Source organism: Coniosporium apollinis, assembly GCF_000281105.1.
Source record: "Coniosporium apollinis CBS 100218 chromosome Unknown supercont1.32, whole genome shotgun sequence".
In the NCBI taxonomy this organism is placed as follows: Eukaryota; Fungi; Ascomycota; class Dothideomycetes; genus Coniosporium; species Coniosporium apollinis.
In genome coordinates, this window is record NW_006913294.1 from 204,791 (window position 1) to 230,646 (window position 25,856).

Genomic DNA, 25,856 nt, shown 5'->3' on the forward strand with positions numbered 1-25,856 from the left:
CGGAGGGGCGCGTTGGGAGTGCTATTTGAACATGGTGGGCAATCCCAGAGTCGGCTGTGCTAGCAAGTAACTTGCTTACAAGCGCGACAGAGAATACTCCCTCGGACAGCAGGAAGCCTCGCCGAGAGGTAGCTTGAGCTCAATGACCGTCACGCCGCACCGCCGTCGCGCTCACAATGCGCCGTCTAACGCTGTCGCCGCCCAAGAGCTGGCCTCGTCCAACTCGACCCTCAACATGTTCTTTGGCGGTAGGCCCAGAGCCTGGATGACTTCTGCATTCGAGGGGCGGATCGCTCTAGCAGCTCCGCCATCTCAGCCGCAGAGCCGTCGTCCACTTCGTGCGGATAAGGTGCGTAAGAAATCTACCGTCGTGTGCTTCTCTGAAGGCTGATCACATACACGATAAAGCAGTCTCGCTTAGCCTCCACGCATCTCTCGCACGAATCTGTTGCCCCACCGTCACAACCCATCTCAGATGAGTGCCATGTCTCGTCCGCCTCGACGTCGCCTCAGTTAGCGAACAGCGTCGTCCAACCCAAAGCGCCTTCCGACAGCGAGCCCGTCTGCATACTTCCATCGCCCACTCCCAGCGAGGATCCGAGCAGCGGGCCGGGATACGAACCAATGTTTTTGGCGGACCTCAGGGCAATTCAACGCTGGTCTGGCCAGTCTCCGCAGGCGTCAGAGGGAGTGACCGAACAGGCTGACATTACTGCTCCGGGTGGTACTGTGGGTGATGCCGTAAATCCGGATGAATCTGTAGAAGAAGCAAGTGTGGAACCGGCGACCACATTGCCGGCGCAGGGTTGCAAGAGACCCGCTGACCTCTCGCCATCGTTGAGCGACAAGCGGCCTCGAATACAGCCTCGAGAGAGTGGTCAAGACATTGATGCGCCCAGAAACGGGCCTCAGTCGCATCTGGAGCATCCCTTCGGAATGTTACATCCGCAGGTGCGCCAGCATCTGGAGAACCAAGTCGAGCCGGGGCTTGATCCGACGCCCTCGGGTCCATCTTCACCTGACTTTATGGATCTTGAGCCAGCTATGAGCGCAGCATGTCGCACTGGAACTAGAGTGGCTCATCATGAACAAGCAAACCCTGGACAACGCGCACCACAAGCCGGAGGGTCGGCGCAGCAGCGGCGTCTTCCTCACTTATCACAGTCCGCTACTCCTTCGTCATCGAGTGCTGCAAGCTCTTTTTCTACCTCCTATCTTCGGTCAATCCAGGCTTATCTTACGAGTGTTGGTGGCCTTCAGGCGCTGAATCCAATCGAGCAATCGAGGATACAACTCTTAGAGGATGCGGCAAACATCGAGGATAGATTCTACCTCACGTTGCATCAGTTGATGTGCGTAAGCTCAGTCAATGCGATGCTTCTACCCCGCGAGCTCTTAGCTATGCCTAGGCAACACTTGACGACAGCCATACAGCTCATGGATCACGTCCTGTGTCCGAACCATAATTTAAGTCGAAAAACCCTGCTTTGGTTTGCCAACTTTCCAGTTTCGGTCTGGTATGGTGTGCCGGAGATCCAAAAATTTATGACTTTTGTCATCTGTGCTGGCCAGCGCTGGCAAAGCTTTCAAGATTACTACGCGCGAAGCCGTTATCCGCCGCTGGCACACGAGATTGCCGAGCAGCTTGCGATAGACTCGCCCATCTTCCAGAAGGTTGTTTTTCTCTCGATTTTGCGACAAATCTGGGGCAACGGGAACTCGTCCTGGATTAGGCTCGCAGAGGATACATTTCGGGAGGATCAGCAACGGTACCAGCTTCGGAAAAGCCAGGGAAACGCCGCGACAAATCCGGCTAGCTGTGCTGAGTACAGTCATGTCAGACAACGTTACCTCGAGTTGCTCGTACGTCATAAGGAAGCTGTCCGTCCAGCATATGCTGTGTCCCCTATAGGCACCCCCAACAACCTACAAGGAGCTATGCAACCGCCTGCGGCCCGCATTCAAATTAACACAAACGTGCCTCATGTCCGCTCTCAAAGTATGGAGAGCCCGACCTCAACGCACATTCGATCTCAGACGGGTTATGTGCAGAGAACCCATCAAACTCCACAAAACATGCGCACGGTCTCAGTAGCAGCGCCCATGCTGCCGTCGCAACAACTCACAAACCAAGTTCGACCAAGCATTCAGCAGTACCAGCAAGGCCCCATCCAACAAAACGTCCAACAAGCTCGCTTGATTCAGCCCATCCCGTCGGGCGCCCAGATGAGACAGTCTATCCCGTCAAGCGCTCATCCGAGACAGCCCGTTCCGAGCCGTCAGCATGCCGCTCAGGCACCGGTTGTCGGGCAACCTTCTGTGAGCCGGCCTCTCTTCCCTGCGACAGGGGAATTTGTGTCCCAGCCGTCACATCCCAATCCCGCAGTTTCAGCTCTCCACCAGGCACATCTTCGAAGTCCGATTCTAAGGCCGAAGCAAGGTGGCGACTGGGTAGCTGATGGCCCGACAGCACTGTACCAGTACGTCATGGGTTTCGCGATGTTGCCTCAGGTAGTGGCGTTAAGTCAGCCCGTCCAATCGTGGTCGTTCACGGTTGCCATAGAGGACTTCGCGCTGGTTCCTCGAGATGAGCTGTCTCGAGACGGGCGCCCACCTTCTAGAGTGCTAGGGGAAGACTCTCTCACATACCGGCTGCGCTGCTCCAAGATCCCATCGTCTGGACAAGTTGAAGAGAGCGCATGGGTTATCACCGACAACGCTATGCCTTCCTATTTCTACCCTCAAATAAACGGCAAGCCACTACAGATGCGTCGAAAGCTGCAACACGGCAAAGACCTACCGATAGACGTCACCCCATACATCAGAGCGGGAGACAACCTCCTTGAGATCTTTATCAACCGCACTGCTGACGAGCCCTCACCGACCGCTTACGCCTTCGCGATCGAGGTAATCGGACTAAAGTCCCACGCCGCCATCAAGGCTGAATGCTGTGCCTTCTACCTCGTACCCAGCACGCAGATCCTCGCCTCCATCAAGTCCAGCCTTTCCAACACCTCCCCTGCCGACGACGACGACGATCTCCTAGTCGTCAGCAACACCCTAACAATCGACCTCTTCGACCCCTTCTCCGCCTGCAGAATCTTCGACATCCCTGTCCGGGGCCAAAGCTGCCTGCACCGCGACTGCTTCGACCTCGCAACATTCCTCGAGATGCGCAAGAGGAGTCAACCAGGCTGGCCGTCCGCGGTTGACGAGTGGCGGTGTCCGCTCTGCAAGGCGGACGTGCGGCCCCAGAAGCTGGTCGTCGATGGCTTTCTGGTGGACGTGAGGGCGAGGCTTGCCGAGCAAGGCTTGCTGGCCACACGGTCCATCATTGTCGAAGCGGATGGTAGCTGGAGACCGAAGCCGGAAAAGGCGCCGAGGGGAAGCGTGGGACCTGAGTCGAGGGATGTCACGCCGGTCATGGAGGGCGCGCCTGCAGGCCCGCTGATGCCGGCCAAGGAGATTGGAGTTATCAGTCTCGACGACTGAGGGCGCGAAAAGTACGAAAGCACGAGAAGCACGAAAAGCACAAAAAGCTCGACCCGAGGACGAAAACTCTGCTATCTGGCCTTTTGTTCATGTCAGAGTCTCGTCAATGTTTTCTTTATCCCGGATGTCTGTGGGGGGTTGCTGGGGGGGTTGATACATGCATGGGTACGAAGGGCATTTCGGATCATTCATCGGCGTTAAGAAGGCGGTTATGGCTGAAGATTCATGAGATACCTGCCTTCGGGCCTCGATTACGACTTTCATGCGGGTGGCAGCGGTTTTTTCTGAAAATTGGTCTTCTGCTGTGAGGAGGGTGATGACATGCAATTTCAATGTGCAAAAGCTGAGAGGAGAGAAGGCTATACTAAAAAGGAGACATCAGCATTTATCTAGAAGGGAGCGTGTGCCACATGAGTTGCGTGAGTTTGTGTCATAGCTCCTGCTCTCTCCAGATCTCTATACCATGATATCCACTCCTCAATTAATGGCTCTTCGCCTCTTTGTGCGGAGCTGCTTATGCGTACACTTTCAATGGGACTGGGAGCTTTATGTCGGCTCTTCCTACGGGATGGTCGGTTGCTGCTAAGGTGATGGTGGACATGCGGTTAAACTTCCGCGCGGGTGACAAGAATGCGCGGACTCCATAACCAGGAAGCAGTAAACCACAACGTAAATGATCAGTCATATAGCTTTCGACGTATCAGCTGAGGCCTATTACAGCGTCTCTTCTTAGTATCTTGTATCTGAGCATATGCGCACGCTACACAGGATTGATTTAGCCTAGTTATCGATTTCATTTTACAGCAGCTTCTGGGTTTGCTGTTTATGGAGTCCGCGCATTCTTGTCACCCGTGTGACTTCCTATATTCCAGAAAGGAGGATACGAGTAGTTGGAGTCGATGGCACTAAAAATGCCAAGACTGTCCAGTCACATGACCCACGCAAGTTACTACAAACCTGTCGTGGGTGCAAAGCATCAAAGTATCCACGATGGCCGCGTGTCCTGCTAATTACACTGCGAGAACAGGCTAGTCCGGTGTTGAAGGGCATCCTTTGTCATCAGCAGGACCGCTTCGAGAAGATTTCATGCTCCCGACCACCGAAATGATCATATTCACTTTGTTTCTTCTCAGCTGCCTTGTGCCAAAGCTCTATGGGTTCCTTTGATCAAACAATATAGCCTGTACTCTGTTATCAGACGAGTCCAACATCATTTCGACCTGTCAATCTCATGATTCTTGACCTCGAAGTCCACAACGGACAAGAATATTGTCAAGTATCCTTACGGAACTCTCCGTTTGTGAGCAATCGGCGCTGGCTATAACATCTATCTGATGTCGAGTTTGAGAGGGTCGGGTTGCTGCGAAGTACCAACTTGAGGATAGCGAATGCTATAGAGTTTGGGTAGCTACTTGAGCGACGATATGACACACTAAAGGACGGTAGCGCCATGACAAGTCCCTATTAGTAACACCACACGGATGGCTGGCGGACAGTCGTACCAAAGATGATGCGAGGGATTAAAGGCTAACACAGGCAGATTATTGACGAACGCCACCTCCTGGTCATAGGGTTAGATTACCGGCAGTCTGACGCTCCGGAGTGCCCTCCCAAGCTGATCGCCGCGGCCAATGATACCGACCAGCCAACCGTCCTGTTGCGAACTACTCCCCAATGACAACTAAATACTGAACATCCTCCACCGTTAAGCCAGCGCAGCGTTGCTAGATTGTTGAAAGCTGCGCCGCCCACAAGGCAACCCTTTGCCTCCATCCTATCCAAGGCAGAAATAGAGTATGAATGCTGAACTCGATGCCCGACATCACGTATGGCTGCCCAGTCGAAGCCCCTCGAAGTATCAAAGTACTGACCCGGGAATCACTCGCTGTGCGGCAGCGAATCTGATTGGGTGAGAGACGCGTTGCGGCGCTTGTGCAACCACACTCTTGTGTAACGGGCCTCGCCGCGATGAGCAAGGCAGAAAATGCTGGCCAACCGCCTGGCTCTGAACAAGCAGAGGCCTCACTGCACCTGCGGCCGGCATTCTGTGATGCGCTGTCTTCGAGGCGGAGTATCATGGAAAGACCTCCCGTCCTAGTAACCCCACCAGCACTAATAAGATGAGTCTAAGTCGAGTTTCTAGGCTTCCTTTGCCACAAGCGCGAGCTCTGCCCTTATAATCCATACTCTGACACAGATTCCCGTGAGCCTCAATTTAGGATTACGCCGTGCTCGGAGAGATTTTTAATGACACATCGGCCGGATACCAGGGACGGTGGTTACACAGGTCTGAATAGAGCTGTGCGTGCATCTCTGCAGCAACTCGTTTTGGTTTTATATACTTATCCGGAAACAGGAGTTACAGGACTCTGTGATCAGACCAAAACCTCAGCCTAAACCTCAGCCTAAACCTCCCAAGCCCAAGCCCAAGCCGTTTCCTTCTGAAAGCTCAACGACCGCAAGACGTACCGATAACCAACTCGGAATATATCAACCATCCTCCGAAGACGACGCATACGAGCCACCCGTGAGCACCGAAGGTTACAGTCCATCCACGTGGAGTGCCGACAGCGCCTACTCTGGAAGTGACACAGCAGCTACAGATTTCTCCCCCGGAGATGCAAGCATTGCTCGGACCCGGCAAAATCCACACCATACTTCTTACACAACAGAACCACCAGTTGCTCAACAGCATGAGGCTGTCGGCCAACCACCTTCATCATACCCATACACAAACCAGTCCGTAGCTCAAATAAACTCACAAAAAACCGGACTGTCTTCGCACTCTGCGCAGCCAAGCAGTCCTGCGCAGCCGCTGTGGAGCGCTACGCATGGTAGATACTACCACGTTACTTTTGATAGCACAGGTGCGTTCCGTGTGTTCAAGCAGGATGCAGCTGTGGACCTAACATATTTTGCCGTTGCATCTAGGCCATGCCCAGTATCACTGGCAATAATTCGATGCGACGCAGCACTTCGCTGTGAGCAGCTCTTAGTTATGCCCTTGTGTGCAAGCACTTGGTCCTCTGTGTGTTGTCTACGGTGTCTTGCGATGCGAGCTGTGCGATTTGAATGTAACCTATTCAGCAATTGGAATCTGCTCTTCCTTTTCAGTGTTGCCTTTGGAGAGGCTGTTACATATATACAAGAGTTTCATATCTCAGAGTTTACTACCTTAGCTGTTCAAGTAGCCACGGGGTATAGGACGAACTACATTGCATTGCATCATTCGTAGATTGTTCCTGCCCCTGGCTGACGCGCTTCCTTCCGAATAGTGGAATTGCGAGTCGAGGACAAGATGTAAAGAAAGCCTTCTTAAGTGATCTTAAGACTTACGGTCGCGCAACCAATTCCGATCGGGTATTGTTCTCCGTTTGTAGTGCTCTTCCCTCAAGGTACTCTACAGCATGAGCGGGCTGGCCACGCTCCCTGCTGCATACAGCCAATAGTAAAATTACTTTGACTCAACGCCGTGATCTGAGTGGTGGACTGCACAGCGAAGGGCAGGGAGCGTGGCTAGCCCGTTCATGCAGCCCCCTTGTAGTTTGCTCACGGCACGGGGGCGGGAGATTTGCTTCTTAGCGGAGATCCCGCAAGGAAGCCCAAGCGTGCAGTGGGCGTTTTATATCATTGGCTGGCCAACAACTGGATAATCGCGTTCATGCAAGCCCTCAAATTTCGACTGGCCGCCTTGCCTCACACATCCGTCCGTAGGATGCGAACGCACTGTTTGCCTGCTTTCACAGCATGGACAGTAGCCCCGGGCGTCGGGCCTCACTCAATTACTCTCTCACGCATTGCGTATCTCAAGGAGCAACCATGAACCCATCTTCTGGCCCAGAGGGCCTTTCAGCATACTGCAAGGCAGAAGCTACACCGTCTGGCAGCTGTCGCGCCCAATCCTTCCGCCCTGCGCAGTCTGCATAGTTATCTTGGCTTCTGTAAGTTGGGTTATCATCCAGCCTCTTAAGCCGCATTCCACGCTACGCGATATGCTTCGTAGTGCAAGAATCCATTCTGACGATGGCAGACTCCGAAGGAATTCTGCAAGCTGTTGTTGCTCCCCCTCTCGCGCATTTGGCCTATCCCCAAGGATCCACTGAGCTGTCAGGGGACATGGTCATCGAGGTTGATCCAGAGTATGCTCGCAAGCCTGTCGAAGATGGAGTTGTGTCGAGCACGTCAAGCTCTGCAGATGAAGGGATCGACGAAAGACAGAACTGTGTGTCTATCTAGGCCAACAACCTATGGATATTGACAGAAATCACAGTAGTGTCACGGAGCGGCCCGTCCCAAAGGTTATTGAACTTTACGGCAGTCAGGAATTGGTGGCACAATAGCAGTGACGAGCCACCTGATGAACGCTACGAGAACATAAGAATAGAACGGAGTAAGCCTCCAAAACCCATACTCCGAAGGCATGATACTGACGGTCTTCAAGTCGATGATTATCCTCCGGGCTACCCGCAGCTGGCTGCGGTTGTGAACAGCGACCCCAACTTCCGGGTATATCGGCGTTTCGGAACCCTCCGTAATCGTGTGATGTTTTATCGGCAACACGAAATAGCGAAACTGGAAGAAAAGCTACAAGAAATGGACAAGGCAGACGATCAGGCTCATCCATACAGAAATCAATCTATAAGAAAGGACAAGGCAGATCCGGAATCAGAGCGTCAAGCTCTAATGGATGAAATAGATCAAAAGCTGGAGCATTATGGTACGACACAGGTGCCCACATATTGGCCGATACAGCGCTAAGAGGCATAGACAAGCTGCTTGTCAGAGAACAGGAATCGCTGCTGATGGAAAAGCCGACAAAGCGCAACTATCGTAGCCTGATAAACTACATCTGGAACGAGAAACCCATTGTGCGATCGGAAATGACGTTCCTCAACCCAGCGGATGATTTCGTGATCTTGAGTAAAGAACAAGATTCGCCATTCCACGTGAGGATTGAGAAAATGCTTCAGAAGAGTGGCAAGGATTGGCCCAAGGTAAACATCAACGAGAACTCCTTCATCTGCGGAAACTATTTGTTGAAGTATGCTTAGCGCCTGTTCAGCACACCAGAACAACGCCAGAAAACGCAAGACTCCGCTATTGATTTATATTCCAAGACACGGATCAACTACCTGGTCCAGGCAATCGTTACTCTTGTTATTATTATCTTGCTCATGACCCCGATTTGCTTGCTCTTCTATCTTGACTCCAACCGTGAGGTGAAGATCGTAGTAGTCCTTCTATTCGTGTCGCTCTTCCCAGCGACAATAACAATCCTCGCCCGGCCAAAGAACCATGAAGTCTTTGCGGCGACTGCTGCGTAAGCGTCTCGGACATCGGTCGTCATCTCTCCGTACCTGCTGACAATAGTCCTCGCAGTTACTGCGCCGTCCTTGTGGTGTTTCTTGGAAGCTTCGACACCAAATTAAATAGCGCCTGGATACAAGATCGGGGCCGGCCATGACCATATGGCAACCGCGGAGATTCTCGAGCCACTCCGTGCTTCGCCGTCAACAATCAGGAAAGCGTCAAATGCCAGCACAACTCTTTCGGTTTGCCCATTTCGGTTGATGGAAGTACCATTGTACTATTAATCTTGTTCGCTGATACATACGCATGTTTGTTGTATCCTTGCAACTTACGCTGTCTTCACACACCTCTTCAACACACTTTGTTTGTTATTACCTCTATGCACTCATACTGCGTCTCAGGTTGGGGGTATATTCATGTGAACACGATTCTCGACAGCGGCAGAGTCCGACCCTGCACTGACTTTTTGGGCGAAGTAATCTCTCACTTTGGCCGAACCGCCTTTCCTAAGGAATCAAGGGTGCGCTTTCTAGCAATGCTCTTTTCTCTACCCACAAGTCGATCGGCTTCTGAAACGGCCTACTGTCCTCCCAATGTCTCTATTGGACTCAAATGCAATCGCAAGTGCGCAAAGCGAAAGCTCATAGCTCGGAAGCTACTGTTGCGGCTTTTGAGGTTACCAAAAGTAGCATGTATAATATGAAATTGCAGTCAACCAGCAGAATCGTGACCATAGAGGTTGGAGAGCCGCCTCCTCTGCGTAGAGGCGGGATAAGTAAATGAAAAGACCCGGACTGCTGCCGCCCGGCTGCTTAACTATACTCTCAACGTTCAAACTTGGAGAGGACTGCGCATGTTTCTAGCCCAGAAGCGGAGCGTCTCTTACCAAATCTACATTTGATGCACCGCCGCGCTTGCGAGCTTCTAGCACACCATGCCACCAAGATGTAAACAGGTACGAAACGCTGCCTCTCCCTGTATATACACAATCGCCGAAACCATGCAACGCGGTCGCGACTCATCGGTCCTGCTCATGATTGATAAGGTGCTCCACTCCGGTCTCAAGCAGGAGATCGGAAGCAGGGTATATCTACAGAGAATGGGTAGCGGTTTAGTCAGTCCTCCATGCTACTAGAAGTTGATTGTGTCGTTTCTGGGTTGCGTTTCATACTTACGAGCAATGTGCACCAGGAGCATCTAGAATGATAACAGTTGGGACAGTATCCCCAGATTTTTAACAACAAGGGGCCGTATTCACATTGACACTTTTCCACTAGTTAGCTCGGTTGCTACGGATAATGCTCCTATGGATCGAAACTCGAACTTACACAGTACCAATGAGTAGGTTTTCGCTGACTCTCTCTTAAAGCATCAGGGTAACATGATGGTTCTGGCATTTCCAAGTGACACGAGTAGATGATTTAGGCAGTAGTGTTTCTTTGGAGATAATGGCCAAGCTGATGTCGAAGAGAGACTCAAAAGTCTTTGGCTATTTACATATGTGTTGATCCTTGAATCTCATGTTGGCCGCTTGATGATGCTGTGCCTCTCCACATGCGCACCCCTCACAGGCAGACGCCAAGGATGCTTGGAGACATGGAAGTCAGGCTGGAAGCCAGATATTTTGGAGGTACTGTCGAAGTATGTAGAGGTGAGAGAGTAGCCAAGACTACGACATAGTTGAAAGCGATGCTCAGATCTGTGTAATTCTAGAAGTGTGAGTGCTCTCGGTTCACCCGTTTGAGGTGAGCGAAGCATTGGTTTCACCCACATCACGTGCCGACGACCGCGAAGTGAAATCAGGGTCCAGCATGGTCCAAGCACCAAAATTTCTAGATATCTTTTCCTGACAACGCCGTCACCAACCGCCGAAGCTTTATGCGCGTCGCAATGGATCTTTGACAGGAATCCGCCAGCTACTTCATGCGACAATGGATATATTCAAGCTACTCTCCCGCTCCACCAAGCTCTCCAAGGGCTCCGGCAAAGGTGCTCCGCAAGCGCAGTTGCCCTCGGGCGGCCAGAACGCGAACCCACAGCTCTTCGGGCACAGTACGTCTGGTGATGCGCAGGCGCCTGAGCTGCAAGGAAATGGCGCTAGCAGGAAGCGCAAAAGAAGTCAAGATGGCTTGGTACAGGCCGTGAGCCTACCAGCGGAGCTTGATTTCTTTGGCGACGCGAACCGTACTGGGCACAAAGTATATGGAGACAAGGCGCCGAGGGAACATGCATCTGAAGAAGAAATGGAGGGCGGAGTGACCGATCTACAACCAGCACCCAGGCCGAGGAAGACTATTGTGGTGAACGGCTCCGCGCCTTTCCTCAGCGAGGAGGAGTGCAGACGGATCTTGCGGTCCCATAAGATCAAGATCACTGCCTTTTCAGACCCCCAACAACAACAAGAAGAGGTGCCTGCAAAACAAAACGGGAAGAAGCGCCGCAAGGTCAAGGAGCAGCCGATCGAGGTTGCGAAGAAGAGAAAGAAAGCTGAGCTGTACCCTCAACCTCTGACGTCGTTCAGCCAGCTGCGCGGTAAATATGGGATCTCGAAGCGACTCGCGGAGAACATAGAGGCCCAAGGCTACACGGTGCCAACGGAGGTACAACTCGGAAGCTTGCCGCTACTTCTTGAGCCGGCGCAGACTTGGGCGGGAAGTCGACCAGAACTGCGAGGTGACTTTCAAGGAGATAAGAAGTTGAATAGTCACGGCGTGGATATACTGGCCATCGCGCCGACTGGAAGTGGCAAGACAATCGCGTTTCTGATACCAGTGATCAATGCTTTATTGCGCGACCGCAATCAAGAGCAGGACATCAACAGTCACGGTGAGTCGGCAGGACCCGGTGCAATAATTATAGCCCCGACGAAAGAACTTGCAAGCCAGATCGTCAATGAGGGCAGAAAGCTCAGCTCGAAGACGGGTATAAAAATCGCGCTTATGCGCAAGGGTATGGATATTGTTCCTTCACCAGGTCAGGATGCGACTTTGGATGTGACGGAAGAACTGTCAGAACGTCAACTCGACGAGATCGATGACAAGAGCGATATCAGCGATGCACCAGCAGGATCCACTCGGCGAGCAGGTAGAACCCGAGATCAAGGCCACATGGTGAAGGCGGACGTGCTCGTTTCAACGCCTCTTACTCTTCTTAACGCATTGAAGACGTCCGACGATACGCCAAAGCTGCTTCCGAGTGTTCATTATCTTGTCTTTGATGAAGCGGATGTCTTGCTAGACCCCCTTTTTCGCGACCAGACTTTGTCGATTTGGCAAGCCTGTCCACATCCTCAACTTCGAGTTAGCCTCTGGTCCGCTACAATGGGCTCAAATGTCGAGCAGTTAGCAAAGTCTACCATAGAGGCTCACCGAAATAAACATCTTGGTCCGGTAAAGGGGTACCGACAACCTCCTCTCCTCCGCCTAGTCGTCGGGCTCAAAGACTCCGCTGTCCCTAACATATCCCACAAGCTCACTTACGCCGCCACCGAGCAGGGCAAACTTATGGCCCTTCGTCAGCTCCTTCACCCCACCGCATCAGCAGACTCCTCCGGACCTAGTCTCAGGCCCCCTTTCCTCATATTTACGCAAACCATCCCTCGCGCCAACGCACTCTACAGCGAACTCCTCTACGACATTCCTCCTGAAGCCGGCGGCTCGACCCGTATCGCTGTCCTCCACGCCGATCTGTCTGATACCGCTAGAGATCGGGTTATGACAGCCTTTAGGAAAGGTGAAGTTTGGGTACTCATTACGACCGATCTCCTCGCGCGTGGCGTCGACTTCAGAGGCATCAATGGCGTCGTCAACTATGATGTTCCGAATTCGGCCGCCGCGTACGTGCATCGAGTGGGTCGAACGGGAAGAGCAGGGAGAGAGGGCGGGGTCGCAATCACGTTGTATACGGAGGAGGATATTCCGCATGTGAGGATCATTGCGCAGGTCATCGCTGCGGCCGAGAAGCTGAGGGACAAGTCGGGTGAGAGTGGACCGAGTGGTGAGGGTGTGCAGCAGTGGCTTCTTGACTCGCTACCTCAGCCCAGTAAAAGGGACAGACAGCGTTTGAAAAGGAGAGGTGTCGAGGTTAGAAGGGCTAGTGTGAACGGGAAGGAAGCAAGGAAAGCGAAAATCAGCACGAAGAGTGGCTTTGAGAGGAAGGAGGAGAATAGGAGGAAGGGCGCAACGCCGAGGAGTCGAGCGAGACAGACTGGTGGGCTCGTTGACACTGGCCCGAAGAAGAGGCCAGCCGTAGCTGAAGACGACGAGTTCGAGGGGTTTGGGGATTAATAGCTGGTTTCAATCGTAGAGTTTGCGGTCGATCTTCGTGCGTTACGTGCTCTATCGAGGGTCAGGCATGGCTAGTCCAGCCACGCAAAACATCCAAGACGGACTTTTGAAGCGACCCTGCCTATGGGTTAGAGTCCGGGAAAACAGGGTCGGGGGGTTAGGAACTCTGCGACGTTCTACGGGCAGCAGAGGCACTGCCGCATTGGGAAGTCGGCCTTACTTTGAAACGTCACGAGCATGCAAGTCGGTACATGTCGCACATTGTGAAATGATAGTTCCGTAATTACTATTAAGGAGTCACTAGTAATAGAGAGATACGTTTGGATCATTGATTTATGCTACCTGAAGTACCTCTCTCATGCAGCGCTTGAGGAATATCAACCCCTCAAACGCCCCAAACGTCGGGCTGCACCCAGTGATCGGAACCCTGAGCATTCTCTATCGTCATACCACCGAAAACTGCTACGTTACCGCTGCTCCACTTCTGATCCGCGCGATTCTGTTGCTGTGAATGGGAGAGACAAAGTGAGCATCTCAACACCATGTAGCGATCCGTACTATTCCGGGATAGGTAATCCGTGATAAGATCCGTCATCGTCACGACCCCTCGAACTCTCCAAGCCTCGGGCTGCTCTTCGTGACCGAATCCCCAACCATCCCCGTTATACTACCCGCAATGGCCAAACTACTGAAGCAACCCCTCAAGCTCGCCCTAATTCAACTCTCCACCGGCGCCGACAAAGCCGCCAACCTCTCCCGCGCCCGCTCCAAAGTCCTCGAAGCCGTCCACCAGCACGGGGCCAAAATCGTCGTGCTACCCGAATGCTTCAACTCACCCTACGGCACCAAATACTTCCCCAAATATGCCGAGACGCTTCTTCCCTCACCGCCTTCGAAAGACAAATCGCCAACCTTCCACGCACTGAGCGAATTGGCGAAGGAGGGGGGCTGCTACTTAGTGGGTGGCAGCATACCAGAATACGAGGAGAGCACCAAGAACCTGTACAACACGTCGCTCACCTTCTCGCCGACGGGCGAGCTGCTGGCCACGCACAGGAAAGTGCATCTCTTCGACATCGACATCCCAGGCAAGATCAGGTTCAAGGAGAGCGAGGTACTGAGCCCGGGAAACAAGCTTACCCTGGTTGATATCCCGGAATACGGCAAGATTGCGATCGCGATTTGCTACGACATCCGCTTCCCGGAACTCGCGATGATTGCGGCGAGAAAGGGCGCGTTTTTGCTGCTGTACCCTGGCGCGTTCAACCTCACGACGGGCGCGTTGCATTGGGAGTTGCAGGCCAGGGCGAGGGCGATGGATAATCAGGTATATGTGGGGCTTTGCAGCCCGGCGAGAGACATGGAGGCCGAGTACAATGCGTGGGGGCATAGTATGGTTGTGGATCCGAATGCGGAGGTACTGGAGCAGCTGGACGAGAACGAGGGGATTTTAGTGGCAGAGTTGAAGGAGGGGAGGATCGAGGAGGTTAGGAAGGGAATTCCGGTGTATAGCCAGAGGAGGTTTGATGTTTATCCGGATGTTAGTGAGGGGAAGATTAGGTGGGAAGAGTGATCTTGGGCACAATGAGTTGTGGATGTTGTGTGGAAGGGGCGATGCTCGCATCAGGGTAGCTTCTCCTGTCAGAGTCGCCGAGTTCGCCTTCCACTTCCCTTGTCCAGCAAGTGTGATTTTCGTATACAGAAAGTTTCTAACGAGGCAAGTGCTTCGAGCTTGTGTCTTTCGAAGTAAGTGGCAACCACAATGCTCTTCTGCCTCTTGTTCTTTTCTGTGCCGGTCACTTCGCATTCTATGATTCTCAACCTCCGCCTCATCGCTCCATTCTTCATGTTCGTATCCTAACATCCTGTTCCCCGCGCAACTGTCACCAGCTACATCCCGCTCCTTGCTGGTGGTCAATTACGTCTTAGGCGAAGAGGGAGCAGAGATCCTTTCTATCAGTCCTACAACCATACTTTACCGCGAACCATTGAGCACTTCTTCCAACGCCGATATCAGCCGCCGACCATTCATCATGCCCGGCACGACTCTCACAAAGAACCCATCACGCCTTCCTCAGCGTTCGTTAAGCAAGAAGCTCCCATGGCTTGATGGCTCCCGTATGCCCGGTGGATGGTCAACTCCAGCATCCGACGGAAAACGGCGCGCTTCTGCCGCAAGTACCAATCATCCAGAGCCGCAGGACAATACAGGCGTAGCTGCCCTGCAAAGAGCAATAACAGACCTGGAGAATCTCATGCATGAAGCTGCGGAGGTTGCTGAAGATGTCGGCGACCTTGCTATGCCCATTCGACCAATGCCCTCCTTTTCGTCCTCTTCCTCCGGCTCCGAGGGTACATTCTCCAGCGGTCGATCGACCAAGTCATCCAAGACTGCACTCACCACCATCCCGAGCATCCCTACGATGGCCGAACCTCCGTCCAAAGAGTCCATCGCCGTTGATTGGGCTTACATGAACAAGACCCCTCTCCGTGCCAGCAGCCCTTTGTCGAGCTCTCCAAAACCTCCACCACCACGACAAGGGACCCGCGTGCTACGACGGGTGACTCCTAGGCCAGTCGCCGATAGTTCGTCTGAGAATGAAAGTCCAAAGAATGCCAGGAGCTCCAGACGAGCAGACACTACGCGAAGACATAGCACTCCTCAAACCTTGAACAGGAGGCCAAGTATCCCTCCCATGGCCGCCGACACTGTGATCAGACGGCGACAGAGACGCCACGACGGATCCTTTGAAAAGATCACCCCGTGGGAAGGGGATGACAAAGAAGAGCCAAGATACTACGGTAGTGATCCTGAGATGTCGGAGGTCACGCCTAAACGCCGTCGTATGTTCTCGCGCGGCAACACTGGCTCAGATCGGATTCGCCATCACAGGCGGAAGCCGTTGGCTAGGAATTGGAGCAGGGCGAGGAAGCGTGTCACTGCCGTCACTGCTTGCATCAACACCTTCACCCTGGGATACATCATCGGCCAGTATGTAAGTCATGATGATTCCTACCCAGACTGGCACAGATTGCTGACAAGACCCAGGCTGGCGAGGTGCCTAAGATCCAGTACCAACTGGCCGACCAGCAGCATCGGGTCATCCTTGGAAACGTGTTGTAAGTATTCTGACGACGGATGCATGCCAGACTTCTCTGACTGCCTGACAGCCTCTTCATCGGTCTAGCCATCTCCACCTTTTTCTTCTGGCCCTTACCGCTGCTACATGGACGCAGAACCTACGTACTGGCAGCACTAGCTATTGCCCTCCCTCTACAATTCCCACAGGCGTTGGTCATCAACACGCCCCGCTCACCGACCGTTGTAGCCTACCGTGTGGGCTTACTGCTTCCGAGAGCCATGTCTGGCTTCTTCCTCGGCTTCGCAAATGTCAACTTCATTACGACCCTGTTGGATCTCTACGGCGCATCACTTCAAAGCTCGAACCCACATCAAGAGCTCGTCATCATCAACGACGTCCGACGCCATGGCGGTGGAGTAGGCCTGTGGCTCGGTCTATGGGTTTGGTGCTTCATCGGCTCCGTCTCGTTGGGCTTCTTGACCGGCGCTGGAATTATCGCGGACTTGAATCCAGCCTGGGGATTCTACATCATCATGATTCTGCTGGCTTCTGTTCTCTGTCTCAACATAATCGCTCCGGAGACGCGCCGCTCGCCCTATCGTCGCTCCTTCACCGAGGTTGTTGATGCTGAAGATATAGTCCACCGGATGGTCGCTCGTGGGGAGGTCAAGTTGCACATATCTACACAGCCGCCGAAGTACTGGTTCGACGAAGTTTTCGCTGGTATTAGGCTCAACTTCCGGATGATGTTCCAGCCTGGCTTCTTCATCTTGGCATTGTACGTCGGATGGATCTACGCGATGTTCATCCTCGTGATCGTCGTAAGTAACCCCCAAAACGCACCTTGCCCATCCTCCGCTCACCTCCTCTTAGCTCCTCGGCGCCCTCCTCTCCCGCGAATACCGTTGGTACCCCCACTTCGTCGGGCTAGGCGTGATGTCTCTCGCAATCGGCGCCTTCCTCGCAATCCCCCTCACCAAAGCCGGGCTCTTCAGCCGCGCCCGCAAAGCTGGCCCCCGCACCGACAGCATGACCTTCCAGAAGCGCATAACCTGGACCTCGCACCTCGTGCGCCGCGTGCTCTTCATGTCCGCGCTCCCCTTCGTCGGCATGGCTTACACGCTGCTGTCCGCCGGCAAGCCACTCCACTGGATGTGGCCGATCTTCTGCGCGGGGATCATCGGGTTCTTGAGCAACCTCGCAATCGCGGAGTGCTATGGCTTGATCATGGAGACGTTCGATACGAGTGACCTCCAGCCTGGCGCGAATAGTCGGCATAGACTGCAGAGCATGGCGTCGGATGTGCGGCGGCGTCGGACCAACTACAGCTCCTTCCCACGCGTCACGGCGGGGATCATGGTGAGCCAGACCTTCGCCTTCCTCCTCGCAGCGGCCGCGACAGGGGTCGGGGGCGCGGTAACGCGGAACCTGGGCGCGCAGACCGCGACGGGCATCACGGCGGGGATATTGCTGGCGCTGACGGTGCTGTTGACGGCCGTGCTGTGGCGCTGGAGCAAGGTCCAGGTGATTCCGAACCATGCGTTTGGAACGAGGAGGAACACGATGAGTGAGGCCAAGGTCATGCAGGAGGACTGGAAGCCGGTTATCATTGGAAATCCATCGGGGAAGATCCGCAGGATGAGTTTGTTGGAGTTGGGAGGGCAGAGTCGGTGGACGGAGATTAGAAAACTGAATAAGCTGATCAAGGAGAAGGCGGTGGCGTGAGGCGTTCGGAGGGTGCGAGTGGGATTGGACGGCTGGTTGGTAGTCTTGTGCATGACTTCCTGGATACAGTCTGTGATTGTTGCTGTTCACGCTACAGGTACGCCTAGAACAGGAGGACACGCAAGAAGTTTGAAATTGTTGAACGAAGACAACAGCAATGGAATGCGCAAGCAATCCATAACGCATAATGGGAGGAACCAACAAGATTGTCCTTAAGAGAATTCAAAGGCCTTTCGTAAGAATTGTCACATCATAAAAGACGGCCATTCCAGCCCCATTACTCTGTGAATTAAGACATTGGCGAGCTCGTTCAGGCGCACCTTCTCCTCTTCTCTTAGAGGCTTCATGGGAGCTTTCTCCTACATTCCTGCAGAGCTAAGCCCTAAATTTTTCTCTCCCTAGAGTACCATCAAACACAAAGTAAAGTAAAGCACTTCTACCACCCCAATCCGAAGCTTGGCCCTGCATCTCGATGGCGGGGTCTGCAGATGCCTAAAGACTTTTCATTGAAATTGGTACTTCCAAATCGAAAATTCACACTTCAGCATGGCCGAATGGAACAACGAAGCTGAGCAGAAAGCCAATCAAAGGGAATATCGAACCACGAGACTAACCTGTGAATCAAGATGTTTTCTTCTGATGTCCTTCGCGGGTGTTCCTATTGCTATGTTGTCTTCCGCTGTAGATGTAGGTACAACATACTTCTTCTCACCGTGATCCCCTACCAGGCTGTCGACTAAGAAATTGTAAAAGCTTTTATACGAAAGTAAAACTGCTGACAGATTCGGAATGCAACAGTTTGTAGAATGACTACAGGTGTGAAAATGTAGAAAGCACGAATAGGACTCCTCAGCGGTTTTTAACAACGGATGTGGAATGCAATAGCGAGCTGCTATTACCGCAATATCCGCTTACACCACTATGGAGACTCTAAGCCTCTCACGAGCAGACTGCCTTGCAAAAATTGCGCTGGTCAGATTCTGCTGGTCAGACTCGGCTGGTCAGACTTGACCGATAGATTTGACCGAAAGATCTGACCGTCAGATTTACGCGGCGTTCTACGGGCTCCAATATTGCCGGATTGGGAAAAAGGACGAGCTCGTAGAACGACTGCAAGAGTGAAAACCGCTCACGCCGTGACAGTAAGGTGGTGCTACCTACGATGACGCGCCGAAGCTTGCTTGTCCTTACCGTCCAAATAGAATTCATAGCCATCCATATATGGCGCCCAGCGGCTAGACTTGCACAACGGAAGAAATCTGTCCTGTGTGGTGGAATTTGTATGAGCGGGACTTCACCGTCGTTCTACGGAAACCCTGATGTTGCCGTTTCGGGCGACGGCACCAGCGGCAAGAGTTGTATGGCGCGGGCAATTGTATGGCGCAGGACTTTGTACGGCGCAGGACTTTGTATGGCGCGCAGATTCACAGTCGTTCTACGGAGGTTCAGGTGGTGCCATATCGGGCAATAGCCTGGATCTGTAGAACGACTGTGCGATCTCTTCAAGACTCGCATCGATCCGAGGTGATGCAGCGGTATTCTGCTCCTCATCTTGTCGTTTGCTATGCGAGTCGTCCCGTACTCTACCGTCTTTCATGGCATTGATGAAGGTTTGGGTTTGCGATGATGAGCTGAAAGGTTGTCACTGCATGAGCCTGAAAGTTGGCCTCATCGGGCCGGGCTCACCATTTTCCAGAGCATCTGAGCTCAAGATTTCTTTGCTACACTTTCCACGCATTTCCACACTGAAACCACGTTTAGCAGACCGAGCAATACCACCAAAAGGAAACGCTTGAGGGGAGCAAATTGACATCGCTACGCCTGCTTGGACAGACAGGATAGTAGCGCCTTTACTGGTCCCGAAACGAACCCGTTAAGCAGACCCGCCGTTCTCTACCCGCACCCCACGCCTCCATCATGTCCTCCCTCCGCAACGCCGTCGCGCGCCCCACCCACAAAGAGCGCGCGCAACCCCTCGAGCGCCAAAAATGGGGTCTCCTCGAGAAGAAGAAAGACTACACCCTGCGCGCACGGGACCACAACGAGAAGCGGCGCAAGCTCAAGACCCTGCGCCAAAAAGCCGCCGACCGCAACCCCGACGAATTCTACTTCGGGATGATGTCCACGAAAACCGGGGCGAATGGCGCGAAGCTCGGGGACCGGGGCAACCGGGTGCTGAGTCAGGACGTGGCGAAGCTGCTCAAGACGCAGGATGCGGGGTATTTGAGGACGGTGGCGCAGAAGGTTAGGAAGGAGAGGGAGAGGTTGGAGGAGGGGATCGTGATTGAGGAGAAGGAGGTTAGGGTGTTGAAGGGGGAGAGTGGGAAGAAGAAAGGTCATACGGTGTTTGTGGGTAGCAAGGATGAGCAGGAGGGCTTTCAGCCGGACGAGTGGTTCGATACGAGCGCGGAGGGGTTGAACAAGACGTACAACCGGCCGCGGCGACAGTCTGAGGTAGCTTCCGAGGAAGAAGTTGCAGATGGTCAGCCCGAGACATCGACACAACGGCGGCCACAGCGTGTTATGGATGCAGAGCTCAAGGCCATCAAAGAGGAGCGAGCATTACGCAAGAAGCGCCAAAGGGAGCAAGAAGCGCGGCACATACGATTGGAGGCTGTCAAGGCACGCGAGCGGGACCTCCTAACAGCCGAGCAAGCGTTGGCGGACCAGCGCGCGAAGATGGCGAACAACGTTGGTGGCGTCAACAAAGCTGGCGTCAAATTCAAGGTTCGTGAACGAAAGCGATGAAGATTGCCTGGTTGCGTCTTCTCCCTCGCTCGTGGTATACGACGGCTTCGAACGTTAGGATCAATGCCTACACCCGGGACGGCTTGAGAGTAGAGGTCTACCTCTAGCCGAGTTTAAGACGGGTTGAACAGATTTTTACGAGCAGTACCCATCGTATCTACATCTTACTCGGCATCCTCATTGCACCATCCAACCTAATTACGGTCCCGTTCAGCATAGGGTTTTCGATGGCTTCCCTCACCAACCGCGCAAACTCCTCCGGCTTCCCCGCCCGCACCGGAAACTCCATCACACGCTCCAAGCTCTTCTTCGCCTTCTCGCCCAGCATGCTCGTCATCTTGCTCTCGAACAAGCTCGGTGCTATCGTTACCGCTCGGATGCCATACCGCGCGAGGTCTCGGGCAAGAGGAAGCGTCAGGGATGCTATCGCACCTTTGGAAGCTGCGTAGGCCACTTGACCGGGTTGACCATCGAAGGCGGCGGAGGAGGAAACGAGGAGGAGGACGCCGCGCTCGTTGTCAGGCTCTAGGGGCGTGACGGCGACCATATGGGGCAGGGCTTGTCGGATTAGATCTAGTGTGCCGCGGAGGTTGATGTTGAGGACGAAATCGATGGAGGAGAGGGAGAGGGGCTCGTTGTGCTTGTCGATGATCTGGTCTAGATCAGCATAATACCAAAATAGATCCCACCTACATCTCCAGCCCATAATGAACCATTCAAGATGTGACCGCACAAACACCCACCTTCCCCGGATTCCCCACCCCCGCAGCAGCGAGCACACCCCCCAGCTCCTTCCCAGTCCGCCGCGCCCACTCCACGGTATCTATGACCGCCGCAGCTATACTCTCTGTCTCCGACACATCTGTCGCGAAAAACGCAGCCCGTGATCCTAGCTCCTTGATCAGCGCTTCCCCGGCATCGGCATCCATGTCCAGTATCGAGACGTAGGCGCCGTGGCTGTGAAGGTCCTTTGCGGTTGCTAGACCCAGCCCGGATGCGCCGCCGGAGACGATGAAGGTGCGGTCTGCAATCTTCATGGTGGGGGCGGTTGGTTGTAGATTGGAGAGTTTGTGGTAAGATTGCCGCGTTTGGGGTTTCTTGGTGAGAAGGGGGGATTGGTATAGCTGCTGTAATTGAGTCTCCGTGTAAGTTGCCGCAAAGGTATGTTGGAGAAGTTTGGCAATTGCTGGAGACCATCACGAGCATCCAAGCCTCGGTCCGCCGAAGCTACAATGCATAAGCGCGCGGCTCTCCCTTGCATGCGTCAAACCGCGTCAAGCGAGCACGGATGTCGAGCCGCTCATCAACATCCGGTGCTCGTGCTCCAGGAACTCTCCTCACTCATTTCCCACGCCGATACAACGGACTCACAAGCCCGCAACTACCTAGTAACGCATGGGTCAAGGGGGCTTTGACATACCTAGTGTAAAGCCATGCGCGGCTGGCTTTACTTGACACGCCGCTTTCCAATGACTCATAAGGGGGTGTCTCGTAGCCTGCCCAAGGAATTTCAGGATTATCATATCCTCAGAAGATGGCATGTCGGCGCGCGGGCTGAGTCGATACTCTGTTGTTCCCACGTTCCATCGTCCTTAAGTTTGGCGGTTGACTCTTATTAGCCTTCAGACCTGAAGATGTAATCCGAACAGTATCAAGGTTGGCAAAAGTCGTATCGCGATGATGGACTGCGAGTCTCGCGTAAGATGCCCTTGATTATTTACGTACAGACTGAAGACCCCTCCCTTCCTTCCAATTAACTATAGTATCAATGATTATGTCTGAATTGGAAGGCCGGCCGGCACGTTTCCACACACCCTTCAAGCTAGGTATCTGAACGCCGTGAGGGTCTGCCCCATATAGCAGCAGCTCCTGCGCAACTAAAAAGCTACCCTCTTGCGCTGCATGAGCAAGTGGAGTATTTCCAGCGGTATTCTTAGCCTCTATGACAGCCCTATAGTTCAGCAAGAATCGCGCTATTTGCACATTGTCCCGGAGTGCCGCATGGTGCAAAGGTGTACAGCCCTTGTCATCAGTGGCGTTTACTTTGGCCCCCCAATCTAGGAACAGCTTTACTAGATCTTCGTGCTGTCGAGATGCAGCTTCCAACAAGGGAGTTCTTTGTGTGGTGTCTTTGGCTTCAAGATCCGCCCCGTGGTGTATCAGTAACGACACAACCGCGCTGTGACCCTCAGAAGCTGCCAGATAAAGGGGATGTCGCCGCTTCGATGTTTCGACCTTGATAGAAGCCCCGCGATTGATTAAGAGACTAACAATCTTGTCATAACCACGGTTGGCCGCATAGTGCAATGCGGTCCATCCGTTAAGCGACTGAACATCTACTTCGGCCCCGTGGTCCAGGAGAAGCTGTGTGATATCTCTGCAACCTTGTTCAGCTGCCCTGTGAAGAGCAGTATAACCATTATTGTCCTTGCAGTTCGGATCGATACCGTTCTGGAGAAGATGTCGTACAACTTCGTCTCTCTCTTGTAGAGCGGCCTGCACGAGAGCACTCTGCGTTTTAACATCATCTGTCCCAGGACCGATACCTAATGACGATAGCTGGCGCAAGACGGTCTCAGGGACGGGCTCAGGGACAATTTCGGGTGGCTGATTTGCGATTCTCTGGCGCTGGTATGGGGGACGTTGTGTTACGCTTTCAGCAGATACCCGCTTCCTGCCGGTACTCATCCTCACCATCGTTTTACTGAGTCTCCAGATTAGCTGCAGTAATAGGACAGCAAAAACTTGGTTACTTACGGTGCTGAGGGCTCGGTTTGTCGAGCGGCATTATGATCGGCACTGGCTTGTGTGACTTCCGGCAGAGGGTGAGGGATATCGTCTCTACTCCGGAACCAAGGATGTCCGAGGGCATCGTCCGCTGTTGGACGTTGCTCTGGATTAGCAGCCAAGAGTTTTTGCATGAAATCGACCCCTTCCTGCCCCAGCTTAGTAGAAAGGGGGTCCGTTTGGAAGTGCTTGTCGTTACGGCAGTATCGCTGGAGAACTGCTTCGTGCGTGAATGGTACGGCTCCAGTCACGAACTGGACCATAACGCAGCCTAAAGACCAGAGATCGACGGCGCTGCTGTATGATTCAGCCTCGTTCGGTCGACCAATGATTGAGTAGCAACGTATTTCGGGAGCTTGGTAGTGAGGAGTTCCGATCGTGGTGCGCAGAGCGGTCTCTTCATCCGCAACCCGTTTGGAAATACCGAAGTCGGCAATAGCAACACGCCAGTGTGACGACTGCGGTCTCTTTTGCCGAACGAAGATGTTCTGTGGAGGTAGCTTTGCTCAGATTCGGTTCCAAAATAGGGTGTTGTAGGAAGGAGGATTACCTGTGGTTTCAGATCCCGATGAGTGAAGCCCTCTGAGTGCATTATCTTTAGCCCGAAGAGCAAGTCGTTGGCAACTTCAACCGCATCAATCTCAGTGATCGCCTCCCCTATGTATTTACTCAGGTCTCCAAGCTCCACATACTCCATGGCAATAAAGAGAGCCTCCGGGGTCTCAAACCACCCATGGAAATCCACAAAGATTTGTTGCTCCTTGTACTAAGCCAGTGACAAGAGTATTCAGCACAGACACACTTGGAACAGCTTGCTAGATACCAACATACCTCGGGGGTTGAAAGTCTCACAAGTGCTGCCAGTTCATGTTTGTAGTCAATCTTCATGGCCCTCATCTGACTCTTGAATATCCTCTTGACTGCTCGTGGCTGTGACATTTCCCTACCCAACAGATCCTTCTTAACGCAGGTTTCTAGACGGACCTGGCCGAACGCCCCGTGCCCGATAATGTCTTGTAGAATCCATTTGGTTTCAACAGGTTCACGTAAGGGGCCTTGTTGGCGCTTCAGCTTGTACGTCGTGTGAATAGTATGCTCCGGAAAGACAGTGGCTTCGAGCTTGAATCGATTCAATAACTCGTCATCCATTGAATGGCAGGTCAAAAATGGTCATCCGGATTCCTGACGTTTCTCTTTCGGTTGCTTCAAGACTCTACCTAGGAAGAAGCAAGGCTGTCGCGTTACTGCGCTCCATGTTCCGCAAGGCTGAGGCTGAATGCACCTCCCTTGTGCATGTGGCTGCATTTATTGGAGACAACTAGAACGGACAAGAACGAGAAGCGGCATAGCAACGCAGTGTACCCTTTCACTACCTATAGATAATTAGTATCAATAGCTTGGTGAAAAGAGGTGCACTTTGATACTCGTACACAAAACTTCGATAGCTACCAAGGTACAAGGGAGATACAAGGGCACCCCGGCACGTGCCCGGGTCATCGCCGGCCTGCACGATCTCACAAGCGCGCGTCTGATCAAGCGCGTCCGCCTCGAAACTCTAAGCATAGACATATTGAAGCTCATCAGTAGCTGTACATAGAGCCTACCTACCTAAAACGGCATCGAACCACCACCATATACCCCTCTCCCCGACCAGCCCCACCAGATCCACCACCATCCAATGTCCATCCCCTACCCACCCACTGCACCGCCTGCAACGACCTCGTCGTCCACCGTCCCACCGCCCACACCAATATCCACACGAAACCCGCTCCCACTATCCGCAGCGCAAGAGGGCCAAGTGCGCGATCTCTACTACAAACGCGTGCGTTCTCTCTGCGCAAACGAGATAAGAGGTACCCGACCAGCTCCCACACCCCCAGCCCAGCGCCCATTCCCTATCCCCCCATAACACCCCAGCTAACCCTCCCCTCCTCCCAGACTTCGCCTCCTGCGCGCTCAACCGCACTTTCTCAGCCACATGGGCGTGTCGGCCGCAGCGGCTCGCCATGAACAACTGCATGGTTGCGCACGCGACGGTCGAGCAGCAGGACGCGGCTAGGGAGGAGTGGTTCGCGACCAAGGATCAGCGGAGGAAGGAGAGGGAGGAGAAGGAGGCGAAGAGGAAAGAGGCGGAGAAGTTGCATCATGAATATTGGGGGCTGGATGAGCAGGGGAGGAGGATTTGGGATGCGGATAAGGCGGGAGGGAAACGGTGATGAGGGTGTGCGATGGGGGAGAAGATACAAAGGATGTCGGGGGTGACAAGAGATGATCGCATGTTCGATAATGGGTTTAGGGGCATTGCGCGGCGTTTCAAGTGGGACGACAGGGAACTTTGTATATTGTTCGTCGATTGTGGAGCTGGATGGCGCTCTGAAACTGTAGATGGGGTATTAAAAAGATATTGGAAAGCATCCATCCCCAA

At 53.4% G+C, this 25,856-nt stretch overlaps 9 protein-coding genes across 9 annotated transcripts; 7 read left to right on the forward strand and 2 right to left on the reverse strand.

The window, feature by feature from the left end:
- Window positions 1-142: 142 nt before the first annotated feature.
- W97_06403 (uncharacterized protein) lies at window positions 143-3,492 on the forward strand (the record flags this gene model as incomplete). Its single annotated transcript, XM_007784277.1, has 2 exons — window positions 143-349; window positions 412-3,492. The coding sequence occupies 2 exons, from the start codon at window positions 143-145 to the stop codon at window positions 3,490-3,492; spliced, it is 3,288 nt and encodes a 1,095-aa protein (XP_007782467.1).
- A 4,593-nt stretch (window positions 3,493-8,085) lies between these two features.
- W97_06404 (uncharacterized protein) lies at window positions 8,086-8,816 on the forward strand (the record flags this gene model as incomplete). The annotated part of the gene is made up of 3 exons (XM_007784278.1): window positions 8,086-8,209; window positions 8,254-8,486; window positions 8,544-8,816. 3 exons carry the CDS (start codon window positions 8,086-8,088, stop codon window positions 8,814-8,816), a joined length of 630 nt encoding a protein of 209 aa, XP_007782468.1.
- A 1,917-nt stretch (window positions 8,817-10,733) lies between these two features.
- W97_06405 (uncharacterized protein) lies at window positions 10,734-13,088 on the forward strand (the record flags this gene model as incomplete). Its single annotated transcript, XM_007784279.1, has 1 exon — window positions 10,734-13,088. One exon carries the CDS (start codon window positions 10,734-10,736, stop codon window positions 13,086-13,088), a length of 2,355 nt encoding a protein of 784 aa, XP_007782469.1.
- Window positions 13,089-13,764: 676 nt separating this feature from the next.
- W97_06406 (uncharacterized protein) lies at window positions 13,765-14,661 on the forward strand (the record flags this gene model as incomplete). The annotated part of the gene is made up of 1 exon (XM_007784280.1): window positions 13,765-14,661. The coding sequence occupies one exon, from the start codon at window positions 13,765-13,767 to the stop codon at window positions 14,659-14,661; it is 897 nt and encodes a 298-aa protein (XP_007782470.1).
- Window positions 14,662-15,784: 1,123 nt separating this feature from the next.
- Window positions 15,785-17,896, forward strand: W97_06407 (uncharacterized protein; the record flags this gene model as incomplete). Its single annotated transcript, XM_007784281.1, has 4 exons — window positions 15,785-16,084; window positions 16,138-16,208; window positions 16,260-16,992; window positions 17,045-17,896. The coding sequence occupies 4 exons, from the start codon at window positions 15,785-15,787 to the stop codon at window positions 17,894-17,896; spliced, it is 1,956 nt and encodes a 651-aa protein (XP_007782471.1).
- Window positions 17,897-19,813: 1,917 nt separating this feature from the next.
- W97_06408 (uncharacterized protein) lies at window positions 19,814-20,644 on the forward strand (the record flags this gene model as incomplete). The annotated part of the gene is made up of 1 exon (XM_007784282.1): window positions 19,814-20,644. The coding sequence occupies one exon, from the start codon at window positions 19,814-19,816 to the stop codon at window positions 20,642-20,644; it is 831 nt and encodes a 276-aa protein (XP_007782472.1).
- Window positions 20,645-20,801: 157 nt separating this feature from the next.
- W97_06409 (uncharacterized protein) lies at window positions 20,802-21,681 on the reverse strand (the record flags this gene model as incomplete). Its single annotated transcript, XM_007784283.1, has 2 exons — window positions 20,802-21,301; window positions 21,384-21,681. The coding sequence occupies 2 exons, from the start codon at window positions 21,679-21,681 to the stop codon at window positions 20,802-20,804; spliced, it is 798 nt and encodes a 265-aa protein (XP_007782473.1).
- A 1,716-nt stretch (window positions 21,682-23,397) lies between these two features.
- On the reverse strand, window positions 23,398-24,580 carry W97_06410 (CAMK protein kinase; the record flags this gene model as incomplete). The annotated part of the gene is made up of 3 exons (XM_007784284.1): window positions 23,398-23,919; window positions 23,982-24,197; window positions 24,263-24,580. The coding sequence occupies 3 exons, from the start codon at window positions 24,578-24,580 to the stop codon at window positions 23,398-23,400; spliced, it is 1,056 nt and encodes a 351-aa protein (XP_007782474.1).
- A 529-nt stretch (window positions 24,581-25,109) lies between these two features.
- W97_06411 (uncharacterized protein) lies at window positions 25,110-25,647 on the forward strand (the record flags this gene model as incomplete). The annotated part of the gene is made up of 2 exons (XM_007784285.1): window positions 25,110-25,284; window positions 25,370-25,647. The coding sequence occupies 2 exons, from the start codon at window positions 25,110-25,112 to the stop codon at window positions 25,645-25,647; spliced, it is 453 nt and encodes a 150-aa protein (XP_007782475.1).
- Window positions 25,648-25,856: the final 209 nt, after the last annotated feature.